The 22,196-nt window shown below is 45.2% G+C and overlaps 1 protein-coding gene across 5 annotated transcripts in view; it reads right to left on the minus strand.

Moving 5' to 3' along the window:
• KCNMA1 (potassium calcium-activated channel subfamily M alpha 1) overlaps positions 1–22,196 on the minus strand; it is a 1,543,535-nt gene that overhangs the window by 140,068 nt on the left and 1,381,271 nt on the right. For all 5 annotated transcript variants that reach the window (XM_078643370.1, XM_078643368.1, XM_078643365.1 and 2 more), the window contains one exon: positions 609–722. In XM_078643370.1, coding sequence (XP_078499496.1) covers positions 609–722 — 114 coding nt within the window. The remainder of the gene's footprint in view (positions 1–608; positions 723–22,196) is intronic.

Raw genomic sequence — 22,196 nt, forward strand, 5'->3', positions numbered from 1 at the left:
TTCATCAACCTGGGACATATTGGACACTATTCAAAAGGGCACTAATATTTTTCCGGGGTCTTGTAAACAAATAAATCTGTAGGGGAAATGGTATCCTTGGTAGTATATGTCCTTTCTGTAATTGAAAACACATGAGCTTGGAACTAAATACACTCCCACATGAGTGAATATAGTGTAGTTGTGTAAGGAAACGCATAGCTTGCAAGCGAATAAATACATATCACATATGTGACTCGTGCAAAGGGGTAAAATACACATCCTGTAGTGAAGTCAAAATGCATCCTGAAGAGTGAATATATCCTCTGTTTTGAAGAGCTAAATTGTTTTGTGATTGAAGTACGAGATCCAGCCTAGTTAACTCTTCTGCATTGCCCATAGTAATGGCTGAAGTGACATTTCATCTTCAAGGTAGGTAAATACAACATGGCGGAGCTGCAGTGTAATTTCTATTCTGTATCGTATCATTACAGTAACATTGAAATTGTTGGCATTAATGACATCTTTTTCCAATGGTCTGACCCATTTGCAGACACTTGGTTGGGCTTGTCTGATAAATGGAAAGTAGAAGATGCTGCCCCAGTGCCACTCGCATGCTGCTCACTTCTTACCTAGCTCAGTAATTATGGGGATGTTGGCTCCTGTAGTGATGGAGGCCTGACGCACCAACCCGTGAACTGGACTGTTGTCGGGCGAGGATCTGTCCATTCCTGGAGGTGTGAACCCTACAACAACACAAATGACCAACACTTAGAAACACAATACATTGAAAAAAAGGCAGCACGTAATCGATTCAATGCCCGACAAACTAATATAAGAACAAAAAAAACAAGCCAATATTCTCATCACACTATATTACACTATAAAAAAAATAAAGGAGGTACGCTGTGATAAGTCTAAGGAAAAAAGCAGGTGGGAAGTCTCATCAATTTTAAGGACTTTTAAAATGATGACAAATGTCAGACAACTTTCTCGATAAAACAAAGACGTGGCTTCAATGCTGTGGTGGTCACAGTGTTTGATATTCTGTGACAGCCTAGGTTTAAAAATTAAAGAACACTGTAAGGTCCATAGAGAACTAACAAAGCAGGACTTGTTAAAATGCAAATACTAGCCTTTACTGAATAACACACAAACATCTGAGGAACCTAGGTCATTGTATTTTGAGTTTAGTGAACCTTACAGAAAACCTAATGACAAACTCGGTTAGGCTATTAGACAAAATGCACACAGGCCATTTTGCTCCATATAATCTGACCAATAGACTTTAATAAAAAAAATGGGCCATATAGAATACGAGTTTGCTCGGCTTCCCCCAAAAGGCATTAGCAGAGCGAGACGCAGTATCATTCTTACTGGAAGATGCTCTTTGAGATTAGGAAAAAACTATTTTTGATGTTGAACGTTAGCTGCTACAAGGCAACCATCTAAAATGAAAAATATACACACATTTAAAAAAATGTAAATAAATGTCACAGTCTTGGAAAATCAGTGTTTATTACCTCCTCATTCCCTTCCTTGTCCCATTCCTTACTCTATGAGATGTTCTGCCCAAGCCCAGGCGTCTTTTGCTAAAGGCCACACCTCTCACATAACCCCATAAAGAGTGAACCCCCCCCCCTCCCCCCCCACACACCAAGCCAGCTCTGGGTTCCTTTATATGCGTCTTTACGTGGTTGTCTGGTTTGGTTTTGATTCGCAGGATTAGTTTGGATTCCTCAGTGATTCCAATCTTAACTTTTTTCGCTTGCTGTTTTTTCTCTTACAACTTATTTGACTTTATTAGGGTAACATAAAATGCTGGAATTGCATCTATTTGGTCTTCTCTGGAGGTACTGCTCCTGTTCAACCTCTATCCTTACTAATTCCTTTAGGAGGAATGTCTGGAGGAACATGGATTAAAACAATTTTCTTTCTCAGATGCGTGCTTATAGCTATTGATTCTTTCAACTTATTATTGCTTTGTGCTCCAAGTTTAGTTTGGGAAAGACTAGGGGCTAGGTAACCATACCTGGGTTCAGAGCTGAAATTGAAACTGGCTCACTCAAGTGACTGTAGTAGACTCTATGCCACCAGTCCAGACTATAAGAGATTAAGTGATTTGCCCAGAATCACAGGATGCTGAGCCAACGCTGAGGCTTGAACATGGTTTCCCAGATCCAAACTCGGCAGCTCTAGCCATAAGGCTACATCCTCTCCCCAGTTGTGCATGTATTTTTTGTTTTCAAGATCTTCTTTGCTGTACCCTGCAAAAAATCATTGTCAACTGCACATTTTTTTACCTATGTTCACCACTGGCACCTTGGTGCTTATGTTCTTCTTCTACTTAATGTCATTTTCTAGCCGTTATTGTACATTGTGGGTAGCTTCTAAAAACAAGCATTACAATGCAACGGTTTCGCCTTTGGAAAAGTTAAAGCTATTGGCATTGTAAATGACAACATTTTTATTTATGTGTTGGCTTTGAAAACCTAAATAAATGGCATTGTCATTTACAAAGCCAATAGCCTAATCTCTCGCAAATGCGACACCTATTGCATTTGCACCCACACACACACACAAAACCGGGTCACAAGCAGGCAACAGAGGCACACACAAAACCGGGTCGCAATCAGGCAACAGAGGCACACACAAAACCGGGTCGCAAGCAGGCAACAGAGGCACACACAAAACCGAGGGGGCAGGAAGCAGCTCGACTTTATTAGGGTAACATAAAATGCTGGAATTGCATCTATTTGGTCTTCTCTGGAGGTACTGCTCCTGTTCAACCTCTATCCTTACTAATTCCTTTAGGAGGAATGTCTGGAGGAACATGGATTAAAACAATTTTCTTTCTCAGATGCGTGCTTATAGCTATTGATTCTTTCAACTTATTATTGCTTTGTGCTCCAAGTTTAGTTTGGGAAAGACTAGGGGCTAGGTAACCATACCTGGGTTCAGAGCTGAAATTGAAACTGGCTCACTCAAGTGACTGTAGTAGACTCTATGCCACCAGTCCAGACTATAAGAGATTAAGTGATTTGCCCAGAATCACAGGATGCTGAGCCAACGCTGAGGCTTGAACATGGTTTCCCAGATCCAAACTCGGCAGCTCTAGCCATAAGGCTACATCCTCTCCCCAGTTGTGCATGTATTTTTTGTTTTCAAGATCTTCTTTGCTGTACCCTGCAAAAAATCATTGTCAACTGCACATTTTTTTACCTATGTTCACCACTGGCACCTTGGTGCTTATGTTCTTCTTCTACTTAATGTCATTTTCTAGCCGTTATTGTACATTGTGGGTAGCTTCTAAAAACAAGCATTTACAATGCAACGGTTTCGCCTTTGGAAAAGTTAAAGCTATTGGCATTGTAAATGACAACATTTTTATTTATGTGTTGGCTTTGAAAACCTAAATAAATGGCATTGTCATTTACAAAGCCAATAGCCTAATCTCTCGCAAATGCGACACCTATTGCATTTGCACCCACACACACACACAAAACCGGGTCACAAGCAGGCAACAGAGGCACACACAAAACCGGGTCGCAATCAGGCAACAGAGGCACACACAAAACCGGGTCGCAAGCAGGCAACAGAGGCACACACAAAACCGAGGGGGCAGGGAAGCAGCTCTACTTGATAAGAATAAATCAGAGATCTGGCAACGATGGGCGTGATCATGGAGGGAAGACCCAATCCACAAACAGGAGAGTAAGAAGCACTGCAACCAAATTTGCAAAGTAAGGAAAACATCAGAACCCATAAAATAAATGACAGGCTGACATTTTTTATGTAACCGCAGTCTAAATGCAGAAGTGTTTAAGTAAAATGTTTAATTAGTTAATACACAGGCCACATTATACATCTCTTATACACACAAGACATATGCCCTCCCAACTATTTTGCCTGTGGCTACCTTTTCAGCCTTGGTGGGATTCGAAAACTGGCCTGTGAGGTCTGGTGTCCCCCCGAACTACAAGACTTCACTTCAAGCTATGGCTCTGGCTCAAGCTACCATTCTGATGCTCCTTTACATCTGGGCATCCCTCGGACCGGAACCCCGCCAGCCGCAACTACAGCTCTGGTGCTTCCTAACCTACACCTGCAGCCGCCAGTGCAACTGGGAGCGGCGGCCTCTGCGAGACTCCCGGTAACCCGCCTCTGCGCACCGGTGCGGTGACTGATCTCGGCGCTGCTGTCCGGGATCCGGGCGCAGCGTGTGATCTCGGCGCATTTTTTTTTGTTCGTGGTTGCAACGCAAACTGCAACACAGGGCTCGGAGAAACTAGGACCGGCCTGGCCTGTACGGCAACATGCAACCACTGACTGCTTCTACCACACGGTACAAGAAACACAAAAGGCCGCTAAAAGATAAGAAACATGCGTGCGCGGCGTTGCCGCTGTTCGGTTAATCTACAAATTCACGGACACAGTAAGGTAGCCGCCAGTGCAACTGCGCCAAACCGGGCGCTCTGACTTACAACTTTCTGTTGCCTGCAGCTTAGCAGCGGGTGTTTATTTGCCTGTCCTCTTGTGTTAACGCAGGAAAGCGCCTTACCACCAGAAAGCGGGGTGACCCTGCGCTCTAGGTCTAACGTTAATAGACGCATTAAGCAGAGTACAGATAGCACTTACCATGGTCAAGTGTAGCGACCTCCCAGCATAGTAAGAGCCCCGAATCTACAAGAGATCTGGGCATGATTCGACCTCCTCCAGCAAGGCCAGGGGCTGCGGGCAATAAGGAGAAAGTGGTGTTGAAGGCATCTGCTCCAAGGTTCTCGCTACGTTGCTGTGGTCTTCGAGCCGAGGTGAGGAGTGGGGAACCTTCCGGTGCGATCATTAGCCCTGTCAGTCAGCTGGTTTTCGTGTCCGAACGTCCTGGTCGTAACAGATGCGGTGACTTTCGCCTAAGAATCATTGCGATCTGCTGGGGTCGTCTGGAAGAGTGGTCACCGTGGTGATCTCTGTGGTGACCGAGCGCCACAAGCAACAGTGGTTGAGGTGATCCGTTGTGCGGCTGGGGCTGTGGAAGCGAGGTTGCCTGTCAGCGTGGAGTGGTGCGGCGTATCTCCCCTTGGTGCGGTGCGGAGTGGGCTCCTCAAGGAACGCGGTTCCTGTCACAAAGTGCGCCTGAGCCTCAGAGCAGTGTTCGAGCTCGGCATCTGCGCTGTCGTTTCCTCACAGAGCCTGGATCGCGGAGCCGTGGAGACAGTATCGCACCTGCGCAGTCGGTTGTTTAAGCAGCGCTGGTGCCAGGGGAGTAGTGAAGTGTGCTCCGCACTGGTGAAATTGTTTTCTTCACAGCGCCTGAGCCGGGGAGCGGTGGTAGTAACACTGCATCTGCGCAGTAAAATTTTCCTCACTGAGGGGTCTGCCGGTGATGGAAAGATTAAGCGGCGCCTTCTCCTGAGCAGAGGGGAGAGCAGTGAGGCCGTGTACCCTTCAGAGTCTCTCTCTTGCCTGTTTTCGCTGATGGGCACAGCTGACTCGAGTTGCACGAACGGGAGGGGGGCGGGAGAGGACACGGACGGCGGGAGGGGGGCGGGAGAGGACACGGACGGCGGGAGGGGTGCGGGAGAGAACACGGACGGCGGGAGGGGTGCGGGAGAGAACACGGACGGCGGGAGGGGGGCAGGAGAGGACACGGACGGCGGGAAAGGGGAGGGAACGGGAAAAAACGTAACTCCGCCCAGGGAAAAAATCTCGGGAACGCCCCCGAATCTGGTCCGGCCTTGACGGACAGATCCGGCACCCAATGGCTAGCCTCCATTTATGGAGCTAGCCAATGAGAGCCGGGGGACGTTCCCGAAGTCCTTATTGTCAACAAAGGATTTCACCTGCGCCGAAAAGCTGCGCAGAGCGCAGCCTTCGGCAGGCGAAACCCAAAAAGAGGCACAAAAAACGGATAATCTTGTGGGCTGCTTTTCCTTACTTCTGCATGTTGTTCTAAACTGGCATGTTTAATTTGGATGTGTTCTTCGCTCAGATCAGATGGTACAACATGAATGATTGTCCCCTCTCCGTCACCCTCTTCATCACATCCAGCAGCGCATGCAACTATCTCTCAAGAAGATGCAAGCACAAATCTTATTGTTATCATCTATTTCAAGGAAGATGCTGTGAACCCCTTTCTAACTCATTATTTGGGGCAACAGTACATGTACAAGTTCCTTGCAGTAGGCTCATTAACCTTCTGTGCTACCTTAGAATTGAGTCAAAACTGACACTAGACAAAATTCCAATCTCTCTTCAGCAGGTACATTAATCCCCAGAGTGATCTTGACACTTGTATTGTTGCCTGAAAACTAAGGATATACAAGGAACTTTGCAGCTGGTGCTTTCAAAACTGTTGCACTGCTACAAAAATGCCCTCCCGCCCCCAATACCTTCCCAAACCCCCCTCCATGCCCCTCCTCCTCTCCCTTCTAGCCTGTTGGGGAAAGGCCCGATGGCCTGGTGGGACTGGGTTCTGCGGCATTGTGGACGGAATGCTCTTAAGACTTCCGGTTTCAAAGCTTGATATACAGGTTGTTGTCAAACAAGGGGTGTTGGAAGCTTTACAAAAGATGACAAAAAAACAGCAATCCATTGAACGCACACAAGTTGCTTCTACCAAGCGGAGACAGCTCCAAGGTGGTTGCCTTGTCAGAGGCAGACAGGTATGCGTGCTGTGTCAGCATAGTCGCAGAAGAGGAGGGGGTGTGAGTGTGTGTGAGGGTAACGCTCGGAGAACACCTCAGGCCTCGCTCGCCGCCCGGCATATGGTCCACGCCACGGCGCACACCTCACAAGCGGCCGCCTTCCCTCCTGTGGAAGGAAGGCGAACAGGAACTAAACTGTGTTATATCCAAGTCTTCCATCAAAGGCTCCGCAGAAATGACAAGTGACAGCTGCGAGAACTCGGCGAATGTGACGTTTTTTAAAGTTTCCCCAGCCTGACAAGTAAACACCTTAAATCGCTGGTGCCAGATGCATTATACATGGGATGTGTTTTGACATCCATCATCAAATGCTGACTGGGGGAAAATGCAGCCGGGTGCGTCGAGGATTGGCAAGTGCAGTGCTGCGAGGGATTCAGGCTGCGAGGTATTAGCAACACTATATTTCATCACCTTCAGGGGAAAAAGCACAAGCTCTGCTCTTTAAGGATTTCATTTTCTCAGCAGCTGAGTGCCTTGTTCGGGAGCGACGGGCCTTCCTCGTTGCCTTGACCCCCGCTTGCAATTTTGCTTTTATGTTTCATTCCCGCTCTTCAGTCTCCAAACTACCGGCCTAATAATGCTTGCAACCAGCCGAATGGAAACGCGGTGGGAGTGTTGGGGGCGGCGGGACCGGAATGGAAGAGGTGTTCACGGTCCAAGGAGCACCTGAAGAGCCTGGGCTGTCGCTAAAGTGTGGGAGTCAAAGGCCTCCATTATCAAGCTGGCTGCTAAGGCGGACAAATTGTCCTACAAAGTGGGACGCTCGTTTCTCTCTTCTCCAGTTACTACGTGATGGCGCGTGCGCTGGGAGCGCAGGCGTAAAGAAGGTCCTGTTTACAGGTTTTCTTGCGTGAGGTTCGGTTATGACAAAATAACCATGTATGAACACTAGGCCTGGGCGTGAAATTCCACTTGCGTGCAGAGTTTACGGGGTTTTTCCCACTCTGCGCTCTTCGTAGTGTACAGAGTTCCGAAAAACTCAGGGGCATATTACCAAGGAGGGCAATAGGCGAATATCGCCGCGTTAGCGGCCGTTTTAGGCCGATAATTCTATCGCCCTATTCACAAGCTGTCGCTAACAGCAGTTCGCGACAGCTTGTAGGGCAATAGCGAGCGGTTTGGGGCCCGCCTTGCATGTCAGCGATATTTATCTCTAATGACATGCAAAGTGGGCGTCCCCAACCCGTTAGCGACTGAAAGCAGTCGATAACGACGCTATCGCCTATTAGCAAGGCAGGCGTAGCGATGGAAATATTCGCGCTAAGCACGAATATCTCCAAATACTAACACCTGCCCAGACCAGTTCTTAGCCATGTTATCCAATGGGAGGTGGATAACATGGCTAAGAGCATTTCATCGTTAATGCGTGAATATCGTTGTATTCTCAGCGATATTCACGCATTTCGCTGCTATCACTTTTGAGATAAACCTTGCTAATAGCAAGTTATCGCAGCGATAAAAAACAGTTGTGCGTGGCGATAAAAATATTGCCGCTAAGCCTAATTGGCGATAAATATCGCTATTTGTTGGTAATATGCCCCTCAGTTCCACAGAGCGGAGCAGAGTTTTTTCCACGCTCGCACTCGCCAACATTAATTTGGCAAGCACAAGCATAGAAAATGTTACTCCAGACCACCTCCCGGCGAGATTTGTCAAAGCGGGTGGTCGGCGATGGCCACAACTGCTTGCATTTAGAAACCTTCTGTTCGCATTGAGGAAGCGGTCACTCGAGTAGAACATCTACTCGAGTAGCAGAAAGAAGCAGCGCCCTCTTGCACTACGCATGGTGCGGTTTGCACTGGTATCCCAGCATGGGACAAACACCCGGCACTAAAAATCAGCACAACCTAATGCACTCTGCCGCTTGCGGAAATCCCCGCAGCACAGCTGAGTTTTTGGGTCACTTCTCGGAGTTCCAAGCGGAACTCTGCGAACTCCACCCAGGCCTACCGAGCACAAGCCAAACAAACTGTGTCCCAATGCTTCAGGATGCTGGTCCGACCATGCAAAAACGTTTTTACCAAAAGCCACACATTGTTTCAAGCACTTCTGCGCGATTCGTCTATCAATTATCAAGTCTTTCCCAATCAATCCTTCCGTGGGTCTCTTATAACTGACCAGTTTTTCTATCAACAGTTCTCAAAGTGACAACAAGAACTGGGCATTTTTCATATTTTTTCTTTGTGCTTTCTGATAATTGATTGAAGTGAGGGGATAGACACAGGCCTTCTTTCTGCTTCTGACTTGCTAATGTCACAACCTTCTGGCATGTGCCAAGACTGTATACAATTAGGTCTTCATACAAGTACCACACAATTAGTCATGTTAAGTCCACCCCCTAATGTTACCAGGGCCAGAAATATTAGCAGGCCTTAGAGGGATTAATGCTAACGAGCCTGCTCGAATTGGCTCTACAGGGTACTGGTGTTTTCCATTACTGTGACCACTAGAACCACACCTTCATATTCTCACTCAGAGGCATTCAATCCCAACTCCAGAAGTGCACCAAGAACTAAGTTCACCTGTCAGTCTAGATATGTGTAATATGGTTCCTGTACAGACAGTGACTTAGAATTAGTAATCGGCATCTGGAGAGAAAGTTATATTTCGCATTCTTGTGGGAATGAGCAATAGAACTCAAGCTTATGGCGAAGCTCCCAATAGGAACTTTAACAAGTGCAGACCGGTCCAGAGATGGTCAAGCCGAGACTTCATTTCTTATTCTCAATAGGCAGGTGACTATGTCCTCCATTCTAACACATGTAGATTCCGTCTATGATTCTATCAGGCAGGGAACAATGACTTGCACTAAGTGCTGAATTTTGTCTATCGTCACGTTGGGCCAAAAAAACCCTAGACCTTGACCCTAAGAGTGGGCATTTCTGCCCATGTGTAAATCATGAAGTAGAACATGAGTCTTTGCCATCTACCGTACCCAGAATAGCTATCTGGAAGTTTGCACTTGGTCCATTAGGCCAGGCTTCAGTGCCCTTCTCCACAGAAGATGATTATTCCTGAGCATCCTGTAGGATCCCTGTGACCACGTTACTCCCCTTGTATAAAATGAATGTTGACCTCTGGAAGTTTCTTCAGCACCTTACTGCAGACAATAGCTCTGTCCACTACAGTGAAAACAGAACTTCTAGAAGTTCCTGCCTGCAGGATTCCTAGTGGAAAAGACTAATGTCATTTAGAGCAGGAGATTTTTGTCTTCAACGGAAACCAATGCAGTAGACACAGAATTTTAGTGTTTATGGTGCAGAGATATGTAAGTTCACGTAGAATCTCATCAGAGTAAACAAGTTAATGCCTAGCTGGTATTTCTCCTATTGTACTCTTTCTTCTTTCTTTCACTTTGGGGTTGGCAGAATCCCTGTGCATGCGCAAAGGACTTTAAAGCATCACTGCTTCAATGCTCGGCTCAAGGGCAGCACAACTACGGTACGTGAGCTGCTCTTCAGTTGACGCTATGAAGCAAGTAATACTGGGAGCCAGGGAAATATAAAGTTTGAAAACAAGAAATTTGAAAATGCACAGGACAGAGGCCAAACAAGCCGGTTACATTAGAAGACAAATGGAAGAAGAGCTCAGCCAACTAGTAGAGGTCCTATTGAGGAATGCTTTATGGGCTCCTTGAGGCATTATTCTCTACAGTCAATGGGCACATAAATTCGCTCTGCATGGTGCTAAAAAGCAAAGATCAATACAAATCTCCTGATAAGGAAAGGCAGAGATCCTTAGTGCCTGATCAGCAGCTTCTGAACTATAAATTCTGCAGAGATCCTTCTGCTTCTTTTCAACGAGGCAAGCCTGTGGCGGATGACTAGCCGTAGACATTTCCTCCTGGGAGCACATCTTATACACTACATGAGTCAAGCAAACGACTTGGGCCTTGGGACCGCGCATCTGAGAAACAATTCTCACCAATAAGATTCGGCAATACGTTAGCACGACTGTCGATGCTTCCCAATCACCAACTATAATGCCTACTGGACAAGAACTTGTTACGTACACTTTAATCTCCTGTGTGCAATATAGGTTTTAGACGGGAGCTGACACCAAAGCTAAACACATATCCAGCCATTCGCAGCTCTGCCTCTTAAAGGCGCGTGCAGTGCCTTGACACCCTGTATCGTCAGGCACTGCTTGCTGGACATATTGAATGTTATGTTTGTTATTGACACATCTTCTTAAGTTTCACACAGAGCACAGGTGTAGATTTTGATACAACGATGGTATCAAACACTAGGCGCGACGCACTGTCATATAAAACCATTTCTAAAGCCTCCATTTGAGTCTAGGGCTTCAAGGATTCTTAAATTATGTTTAAGTTTTACAGTGTTGTCCAGTTCAGCTATATTTTATTGTATTTTCCTCGTTTTTTCACGTACTGAAAATGCTCGGCGAAGCAAACTTAGAGTGCTTCTTGGTGACAGGTTTTGTCACTGTTTCGATCAACAGCGACTGTTGCATCTTCTTAATGCTCTTTCCTTTGGAACTCCTCTCTTCTGACTTTACGCCTCGAGGCAGCTTTGGGAAGTATTGGACAGAACTGAAACCACATCTTTTCCGACAAGCAACGGAGTAGTCTGCAAATATAGGGGGATATTTACAAAGAAGTAGCAGAGTGAGGCGTTAGCCGCCATAGCTTAACGCCTCACTCCGCCACTTCAGAAACGCAGGGCTGCACCATATTTACAAGGATATGGTGCAGCCTTGCGTTTCCCCCTGCGCTGGCGCTACACTGAGCAGTGTAGCGCCAACACAGGCACCCTTGCACCATAGTGTAAGGGTGTCTGCGTGCAGGGGAGGATTGCTTATGTGTAGGAAGGTGTCCCTTCCTGCACATAAACAATACTGAAATGCCATTTTGTCACTTCTATGTGTGCTGCTTAATGCAGCACACATGGAAGTTACAAAGTGTATTCTTTTTACGGAACGTTTATGTGCAGGAAGGGACACCTTCCTACACATAAGCAATCCAAGGCGTTTTGCTTTTTCCATGTGTGCTGCATGGGAAACATCCTCAAGAACGCCTCCGGAACAACAAGTTCCGGAGTCACACAAGCTGAACAATGACTTGCACGAATAACGAGTTAGCCCGAACCACGCATGTGCGTGGTTCAGGCTAAGACGGTCTAGTGTTTGTGTAGGGCAGAGTTCAGAGGAGTGTCGGACAGAAACAGGTAAGAGGGCTTTGGAATAGTTTTAAGGGGGTGGGGAGGGTTTGGGTGAGTTTTAAGGGGGTGGGGGAGTTCGGGCTGTTGTTAACCCCTTCGACGCTCATGACGAGCTGGGCTCGTCATGGCGTAGCCTCCTCGCACGCTCATGACGAGCCCAGCTCGTCACGTAAAGTGCGCTTTCGCAAAACCCAGCGTACGGGCGGAATTCGCCCCGCATGCATGCGGTTAAGGGGGTGGGGTTTGTGATAGTTTTTAGGGCGTGGGAGGGGATCGAGTTCGTTGTTAGGGGGTGGGGGATTCGGGTGTGTTTTTAGGGGCTTGGAGGGTTTGTCTTCTATTTTATGGGGTGGGAGGGAATCGAGTTAGTTTTTAGAAGGTGGGGGAATTGAGTTAGTTTTGAGGTGGTGGGGCGATTGTGTTAGTTTTAAGGGGGTGGGAGGGGATCGAGTTAGTTTTTAGAGGGTGGGGAGCGTTCATGTTAGTTTTTAGGGGAAGTTTGTGGTTCAGTAAGTCGTGGTTCTTTACTTAGTGGTTTAGATTGGGTTGCTGCTTAGCCTTCGTGGTTTAGGCACTTGTGATTTACGAGGTAGTGGTTTAATCATACAACCGTGCTGCACATGGCAGCGCACATGGAAAAAGCAAAAACGTGGAGAAATAAAGCATTTCTCCTCCTTTCGCCAAGTTAAGACTAGGTTTTCCCTGGTCTTAATTTTGGCGCTGCCTCCTATTTATGCTGCCCTTGTAAAAAGGGGGCGGCGTCAAAATTAATGGGTGTTGTGTTGGAACGCCCACCGCAACACCCACAGCCCAGCCCTTTCACGCTAAGCATAGCGTGAAAGGGGACCTAATTTCCAAGGCAGCGTTACGCCACATTAAGTGGCTTAATGCTGCCTTGTAAATAAGGCAAAGCCCCTATCACCACGGAAACGTCACAAAAAGTGACGTTCCCATGGCGATAGGGGCGTGTACATAAGATCCATAGTCTAATCATATATTTTACTCTATGTCTCCATGTTTCTATCCCCCTTTCACTCCAGCGCCTCTTTCTCCTCTAATCTAAAGCTCTTATAAAGCTTAAAGATAGTGTGGGTGCTATAACAAGCATAAATGTATAAATAAAAATATGAATAGATTGGTCACTAGCAATAAAGAATTGTTAAACTCTCTTGCAGAGTGGAAAGTGTTTGACAGCTTCTATGTAAGGAACCATTGTGCTTTCAAGGTGATGGTGCCCGAAGGTGTGGTCCAGAGGCATTAGCTGTAAAAGGAGGACTGTGTACTGTATTTGTAACACCAAGGGCCACTAATGATTGGTCAAAACGTTGCAGGGGAATTAGTGATTACTTTACAGATGGCACAAACAATTGTCTGCAGCCTGTTGCTCCTGATGCAGCTTGCCAAATGTGTGTTGCCAGCTCGTCCGAGATTCAAAGTCGATGGAGTCCAAACCTGAGATGTGAGGGGCACCATCAGCCGAATGGGAAGGCTTGTAAACTGCATCAGCAGCACATGCATTAAATGCAGCCGGAGTGCAGCTTCAGTATGCATTAATGCACTTGTATCCTGACAGGGCTGGAAATACCTAGCCTGCTTCCTTGATAGTGGGGAGAAAGACTGAACCTCTGCGCCCTCTAGTTAAGCCACTGTCATCCCAGTATTAGCGTGTTCTCTGTACATCTGTATGTGTGCAATTCACACTGATTGAGTGTTGTTGCTGAGCTGAATGATCGTTGGATTGGTGACTATCTTTCCTGTATTTTTGTCCATAATTTTAAAATTGCTCTCTCTGTCTAATTTACCGACTTGTGCTGTCGAGTTACAAACTTACCAATACGGATAATTGTGCATTATGAATTTACAAATATCCCCTATAGCTGCTGAGCTGTGGCAACCTGCCAATGCCTGCTCCTTGTGCATCACTTCCTGGTTTCCTGGGGCCCAAACTATCGAAAGTCTATTTTTTTCCCCCTGTAGAGATAGGTGGAGATTAGGACTTCTTCAACCCCATGTATAGTGGACCGGGATTAGGGTACAGCATGAGACTCAGAACTCTCGTCCTGAATGGAGAAAACTGTATGTTTTGGAATTTCTTTATACAAAGCCCCGTCCAGGGTCAACGTAATAGGAAAGTCAAAGGATACGGCGAACCAAAATTTGCGTTTCTCCAGCTCTCACAAGGTCTTACACAGAAATAAGAGTGGCAGCAGTGATGGAGCTTCCTTCTTCACAAGTTGCCAAAGGAGGTGGTGAACCAGGAAGTGCTTCAGCCCCAGCTCTCCGAATATCTTACTAGGTAGTAGTGGCGGTAGTGGAGGGGCCTCGTCTTTCAACAGTTGTTAAAGGAAGACAGATAGTATTAGTTGTTAAAAATCCAGCCTGCATTGGGTGATGTGTCACCAGATGATTTATTTTTCATGTAGGAGCTTGAAGGCCAATCAGGAATCATCTTTTTGGGTTTTGGCAAATTGAGCATAGCCCAAGAAGTATCTCTTGCTATTCAACGTGCATTATCAGTGCGGATAGCGCCTCTTCGGACTGTTCTGGGGCTTCAGTAGGAATCCAGCCTTTCAGTCTACAGCAGCCACTCAGACATCTGATACTTGATCTGTCCGATTCAGAATGGCTTAGTATATTGGTGCCCCCACAAAAATGCCTCACCAAAGATTGTCAGTTGTGACAAGGTAGAAATTGAACATACGTGAGAAAGGTACGTTTTTTGGAGCACCATGAATCATCACTGGATCTCAGCCTAAAACAATCTCGACTACGAACACAGACACCCTTCTCAAGCAAAAGATGTTACTCTTCCGAACTAGAAATAAAGGCTGGATTGTTCACCTACTTTTGATTCCACTGCACACTCTTTATAGTTATATCCTCCTTCCTGGCACTATTTTGATTTCATTTTTTATTTACCTTTATAGGTTTGGAAGAAGCAGAAAACCTAACGCAGTTGGTGGCTTTCTAAGGCATCTACAACGTCCTCTGAATTATCCCCCTTCCTTTTCACTAAATTCATCACATTACTAGCCATCAGTATTCACATTAAATTACCATACCATGCATTTTTTTCCTTAATAAATGTTTTTGGCATTTAGGGATATCACATAGACATTGCATACCATACGGAGTCCATGTACAAGATTCTAAGGTCTCTCCCTCCCTGTCGACGCTATATAGATGACCAAAATTATACAGCATATTCAGGCGCTACTAATGTATCTAGATAAGAGACAAAGCAAAAACGATGCATCTTTCTTGTGTACAAGATCTAAAGCACACTTTAATATCACAGAAGATCATAAACTCTACCTCAGGTAAAATCTTGCTATGCAAGAGAGAAAGCACTTTGCATCATCTCTTAATTCCCAAGCCAATATATAATAATGTAATCCTCCTCCCCATAACCTGCTTTCGTGTTTTTAGGGTAGCACAATATAGAAAATAGCAAAACTTTGCAAGTAGTCCCTCGTTGCCCTCGGATTTGATAGAAATCTACCACACCTGTTTTCATCCTGCACTCATACCTGCAGGGCGAGAGGCGCCAAAACCGCAACTGCGCCTTCAGGTGCAGACGGCTCCGGCGGCTCCCTTAATGCAGACAGCATTAACGGGCAGACTGTCAGATCGTCTTCAAGTTTTATCATCCGTCATACATGTCAAATCCTTACCTCCTTCACAGTCGCCCACTGACAGACATCCCTCAGCCATGCCATATAGGTGGGGGCATAGGACTAATCCATGCTATGGCAATGCGCCTCTTCGCCAGATCCAGCCCCAGAAGAACAATTTTCCTACTTAATTTCATTTTCGCATGGGACTGGAGCAACCCCAGCAATACCTGTGGGATCTCTATCGGGACATCCCAAACCAAGGCCTCATTAAGGTGAGCAAGTGTATCCTGCCAGTAAGAAGTCAGGGATGGACAGGTCCACACCATGTGAATAAAGTCTGCCCTTGGGTCCTACAACATAGACACTCATCTGGGCGGGCATGATAAACATTAGAACTGACCGTCCGCATCCCTCCTGGACCTTCACCCAGTCCTTAGCAGATAGGGGTTCTCCCAACAGAGTGTCGCACTTCACTTGGATAGGAAACGCCCCCTGTGGCAGGTCACCGCATAAAGCCCGGTAGAGATGGGAACGACCCCCTCTCTCCCCGCAAAGTACAAGGCTACACCTTGCCCTGGACCCAGTCAGGAGCTCTCAGACCAGGGGCCCACTGCCCGTGCTCAGTGCCAGAGGAGCCCCCTAGAGTTCGGGCCCCTCCCGCTCAGTGGGTGCTACGAGGCTAATGTTACGCCACTGACCCTAACATAGCAACAGGTCACGCAACACAATGCTACTGGTATTAATGATAGAGGACGCTACACCTCAGCGCCACTGCTAATAGGCCGGTATGAGTAAGCGGCTTGAGTGCCCGCCCACTGCACTTATGAAAATAATCGCTCCACAAACAGTGTGCACTGAAGCGGGGAAACGGTGCGCAATTAGGGTCAGAAGAATGATCCTCTCGACTCTAGTCTGAAGTACCTCCATGCCAGTCCATTCATCCATCCCGTACAGCACAGGGGCATACCCCCCCTCAAGATGATCGTCACCATAAAAAAAAAATATCCAGATCGTCCCAGGGTGTTTTCTTTATATTAATATAAGGAGCAATTAAAGGAAGACAATGACGTTGAGCAGATAACCAAGGCGGCGATTAGTAGCATGCAAACGACATTGGCATAATGATAATACGCTGCCCCTTCTCCGCTGAGGCTGTTGGGGGTCTGGGCTTCCGCGTGTGGTTGCCCAGCTAATGGCGCACATTACAACCTTGCTGACACCGTTAAGTGCTGAAACAACATTACCACGCAAAATCCGGGCCTTCTCATTAAAGCGGAGAAGGGTTAGGCAATTAGTAGTTCTGAACGTCTTGTTTTGTGGGTAATTAGTGAGCATTACCCAGCATGGGCTCCCAATGGGGAACTACTGTAGAGAAACTTGGTAAAATATTCAACTAAAAAACACATCTTTCTAGTTTATGGGAAGCTGAGCAGGGCTCTTTGCGGCAAACTGGGCTTGTGATCCCTCGAGGACGGCGTACGACCATGACTTATGTTAGCTGTGATCCCGCAGTCGTGTTATTGCGAACAGACGTTGGTTTTTCGGAATAAGGCACTCAGATATCTAGTGTACAGCTACACCATGGTACTAAACGAACCTAGGACCCACTGAGCCAAAGGTCAATACAATATTAGCAAAATGTTTGTAAACAAGTGAGTAAATGGCGGAGAAAGGTACAATGTAAGACTATTGTGGGAAAGATAACGTAAGAAAACCGTTATATGTAAGTAGTAAAAGTGTCCACAAGGACACTGCAATGCAAACAAATGTCATTCACTAGCACCACACTAGGAGAGGGAATGCTATTAAAGCCTCCCCTACCTGCCTGAGGCTGCCAAGTCTTAATAACCCCCTCTTCAGAATGCAACCACAAGGAATGCCTTATTTACAATGTAACACAGCTCCCACCATATTGGGTATCATCTACCCATGGATAGCCCCAGGAATAACTCTCCATATTCAAACCATGGACACATATGTCTACATGGTAAAGCACCAAGAAGCCAAGTGATTGGGGGATGTGCAAAATATAAAAAGCGTGTAAAATATGACGACATAAAATAACAATACCCTTTTCAGTCATTGCCAGATTTCAAGCAAACACCTCCATTTTGAAGGAACAAATAACTGGACAACGGTGCATCTCACTGAATACATCCAAATATAAAGACAACGAATACAAAAGCTGCCAAAAATGGTAGCAATTAGTTCAATCTAAACAATAAATATTGTTATATAATATGAATGCGTGCAACGAAAAGCTAGTCACCTTCTTTGTTGAACGTGATATAGTACGGGTTAATGCACAAATATTTTTGAGACAGGAAAGTTCTGTATATGACTTAATGGTTTTTATATCTGTTAGAAAGAACGAATCAGAAACAAGCATTTCTGAAACCAAAAGGTCTGGCTTTAAAGGAATGGCTATGGTAATGTGAAGCAGTACAGGAAGGTAGCATGGGATTGGATATGTACGTGGAAGCAAAGAACTGTAGAATAACATTGGTGTAGGTTAAAAGTTCAGGTGACAGTTACACTGTCAAGCCAGACCTAAACACCCATTTAGGTTAATGACTGCCCTCATTCAATCTGTGCTGCTGCCGGAGAAAAACACTATAAATTATCTAGCTATCTAAGACACTTTAATAGCATTTAAATGTCATATGTGTGCCCCTGGAAGTTCAAGTTTAGGGCAGCTGGATGAACAACACAATGATCATAGCAGTGTGGAGGGCAAGTACTTTTTGGTGAAAGCATGCAGTTTCTGCCCAATCAAAACATGTACTCCAACATGTAGGCGGATCCAAACCCCCTCTCTAGTGATTCTCATATAACTGTCTGGTGACATCTGCCCTGTCAAGCCAGGTCATCAAAGATTACCTTCCCGGTGAATGATTCCAGTGCTTGTATTGTTTGATCTTCCTCCTTCACAGTTGGTTGTACAATGCCTACACCACAGGTACACAGGAAAAAGATCGTTAAAATAGATAGCATCGTTGAGAATGTATGCGAGGAGAACTAGCGCCCCTCCTACTGCAGAAGAAATGCAGTGTGGGTGTGACTAACTAACACCACCAGATACATCCTTCTGTATACGATGGAGCATGAACACATCGATTGCACACATACAATCCATGGTGTTGCTGCCATCATATCTATGTCTTTTTTTGTTATCTGATCTCCAAGAACCCATGATCTTTCCTTACTTGTATCTCACATGCCACCTCCCACTCTTAGCTACTCAGATGAAAAGCTTTCAACTGACCTATGTACTTCCACCCCGAGAAAAAAATCTTTATTGTGGAGATAATAGATTGTATGATGATGTTGATGACTATATCAGTCCACGGAGACTGCACTATTTGAGCTGCCGAACACAGTAAATATCAAACAACGTGTCTCATCAACCAGCAAAAAAGGAGAAAAAAAACCCTCAGCCATGACTTGACTATCAATAACATTATTGAAATCCAGCATTCATTGTAAATGGGTTATTCAGGCCACACTGTAATTCAATCCCTTACTACAGTCACCACCCACACACAAAGGAGAATGTACGCTACTGAACTAATACACCAACCCTTCAAGGACTACCCCATCGAGATTCTCATTTAAAATTCCCACAGACAAGCACTCTGAAGCAACCCCACACCGGAAGCTGGCTCCCTTAAGACCAAGCCGAACATTTCCTCGAAGATCATCGTTAACATTCACACTCCACTGGAGTGGCGCATGCCTAAAAAAATGGGACGTATCCATTGTACATTCAACTAAGAATTAATTGACAGAAAGAAGCTATTGTAAACAAGACAGAAGTGGTGGAAAATTCTACTCCACAAATACCCCTTAATTGTGAAGTATCTATGCTCTGAATGCAAACATCTCTTCAACAATCCCAACATCTCCTAGTAACAGTCCACTATCACAGGAATCTCTTACAAAACCTCCTTTAAAAGTCAAATACTTTGTCATCTCCTAATGAACTCATGAAAAGCCCAGTCACACACTCTTGAAATAGCATCAAACAGTTCTTCATCACCAAACATTAGGTCATAACCATCTCATTTAAAAACAGGTTCTTCTCTTTTTGATCATGAAAGGTCTAATTGTGTAAGGGCTTAAACCACAGCTCAATATAATCAATGCCTCCCTTGCACAGGCAGTCTTCACCAGTTCAGTCATAAATTAAACAGACGCTTGCAACAGTGCTTAATTTGGGTCTGTGGTTGCTGGAAGTGCTCACATGCACTCATCTTTTGGGACTGGAGCAAGAGAGAGAAAAACAAAACGAGGAAAGAAGAAGGAAGCCAATGATGACCAAACTGACAAAGAAAGATAGCAGGGATAACAAAATAACCTGAAAGAGTTAGATAAAAGGGCAGGGAGTGTCTGGATGTGAATTAAAGATGAAGGAGGTGATATCAAGAATCCACAATTCCACAATAATCAGTTTTAATGGTAGGCTTGATGAATTCCATCTAGTCCCTGGCTAAATCCCTGAATTGTGGCAGCACCAGCAGATCTGATTATTGTGGAAAATATAGATAAGGAATCTAGACAACTGCAATTTGATTGTATTTGAGTCTTGAAAAAGTCCCAAGCAAATGGGCCACAAGGGGGCGAAAAGTGTGTCAATTGCTTTGTAACACCCTGGCACTTGTCATTATGTTAAATACTCCAACAATGATGGATTGAGGACAATTTCTTATTGTGAATAAAACTCAAAATTGCAAAAACATACTACAAGCTGCTTCTGGATTTATCACACTGTGGAATACTCTGAAATGAATACATTTATTAATACAGTATATGAAAGGGAGAACGCACTCATCTTTTTTCTACACACCTTATGAGTAGCAGTTTGGGAAATTGATTTATCTTAGGATACTCACCACAGCTGCACAATACCCAGGAACCAACGATACTAACAGAATTATTCTAGGACTCTAAAAGGATTTGGACTCAACATCTATTCAACGGGATTTGGAACAAAGTCTACGCACTATCATGGGAGATTTGATATGGGAGCATTTTGAACCACATAGAGCTCCGAACCTGTCTGGCATGGCACTGCACCATGAGCATTAGCCTGAGGTACCATCACACCCGTATTTGTAAGCACTGCTTATTCAGGGCCTTAAGTACTAAAAATCCATTAGCAAAACTACTATGAACGCCAAAATAACATTTCCTAGACTCTTCCCTCCTGTATCCCTCCTTCAACTCATCACCAACCTCATTTTACATTAGTGAATGACTTCCCTGGTGATGACTATATCAAGTCCATGAAGAGAGCACTATCTGAGCTCCAGAACACACACAGAAAATATAAAACAATGTGTCTCATGAACCAGAAAAAAGGCAAAACCCTCAGCCTTGACTTGACTATCAATGACATTATTGAAATCCAGCATTCATTGTAACTGGGTTATTCAGGCTACACTGTAATTCAATCCCCTTCCTACAGTCACACCCATCCAAAAAGACACGGTACGCTACTGAACAAATACACCAACCCTTCAAGTACTACCCCATCGAGATTCTCATTTAAAATTTCCAGAGACAAGCACTCTGAAGCAACCCCACACCTGACGCTGGCTACCCCAAGACCAGGCTGAACAATTCCTCGAAGATCATCGTTGACATTCACACCCCACTGGACAGGCGCATGCCTTAAAAAAATAGGCCATATCAATTGTACATTCAATCAAGAATTCACTGACCGGGAATCAGCTATTGTAAACAAGGCAGATGTGGTGGAATATTCTCCCTAATAACACTATCTAGACTCATCCTTTTTCAATCCTTCCATTATCCTATACCATCAAACTAACAAACGCACATGTCCAGCACTCAAATACACAACTTATATTTCCCTATTCTAATCCACCACTAATCATTTAGGTTCCAAAATATGTTCTACTCACCAAAAATCGATTCAACTCTTCGTCAAGATTAGTATGCACTAAGTACAATTGCAATACAATACAATACAAAAACTGGCTGCAAATTGCACACTGACTTTTTCCAAATGGGAGATGATTTTGTGTACCGATCTATGTACTGTATTTATGAAGTAGGTTGGGGGTTTGCGTCCCCCTTTCGTTGGCTACAACGCATAAGGGTGGGGGCTTGCCAGTGACAGCAGACCACCATCACTCTACTGTGTTTCCATACCCGAATGGGAAACTTTTTTGTTTAATGCTGGCCAAGGGGTATATGTACAAGAACTGCCACTAACTAACGCTAGTTAGCAGCATTTGTCTTAACGCGGCCTATCACCAAAAACTATAGCCCTTTAGTGATGTATTTACAATACGTCGCTACATGGAGATAGTTTCAGGTAGCCGCGGTGAAAACTGCTGCTAACTCTAGCGTGAACGCGATACAGATTCTGATGTTACTGGGCGAAAACTGATGAAAGGACCATCAGCAGCAAAAAAAATCACGTTAGTCAGTCCAACATGACTTTTTTTTGCCTCTAGAGGCAAAAATTGCCTATATGTCCACCTCCAATGAAAATTAGGAAACAAAACCAATAGAATACAGAATGGAGCAGGGAGGGTCAAGTGCACCATGGATCAACAACCCCTCTCCCCCAAGCCCTTCAACAGCCAGGATGACGAGCCAGAGTCCCAGGGGAAGAGAAAATTCAGGGCTACAATCAATCAATCAATAGAATTTGTATAGCGCGCTACTCACCCGTTAGGGTCTCAAGG

Source organism: Lissotriton helveticus, chromosome 5_1 (assembly GCF_964261635.1).
Source record: "Lissotriton helveticus chromosome 5_1, aLisHel1.1, whole genome shotgun sequence".
Lineage (NCBI taxonomy): Eukaryota > Metazoa > Chordata > Amphibia > Caudata > Salamandridae > Lissotriton > Lissotriton helveticus.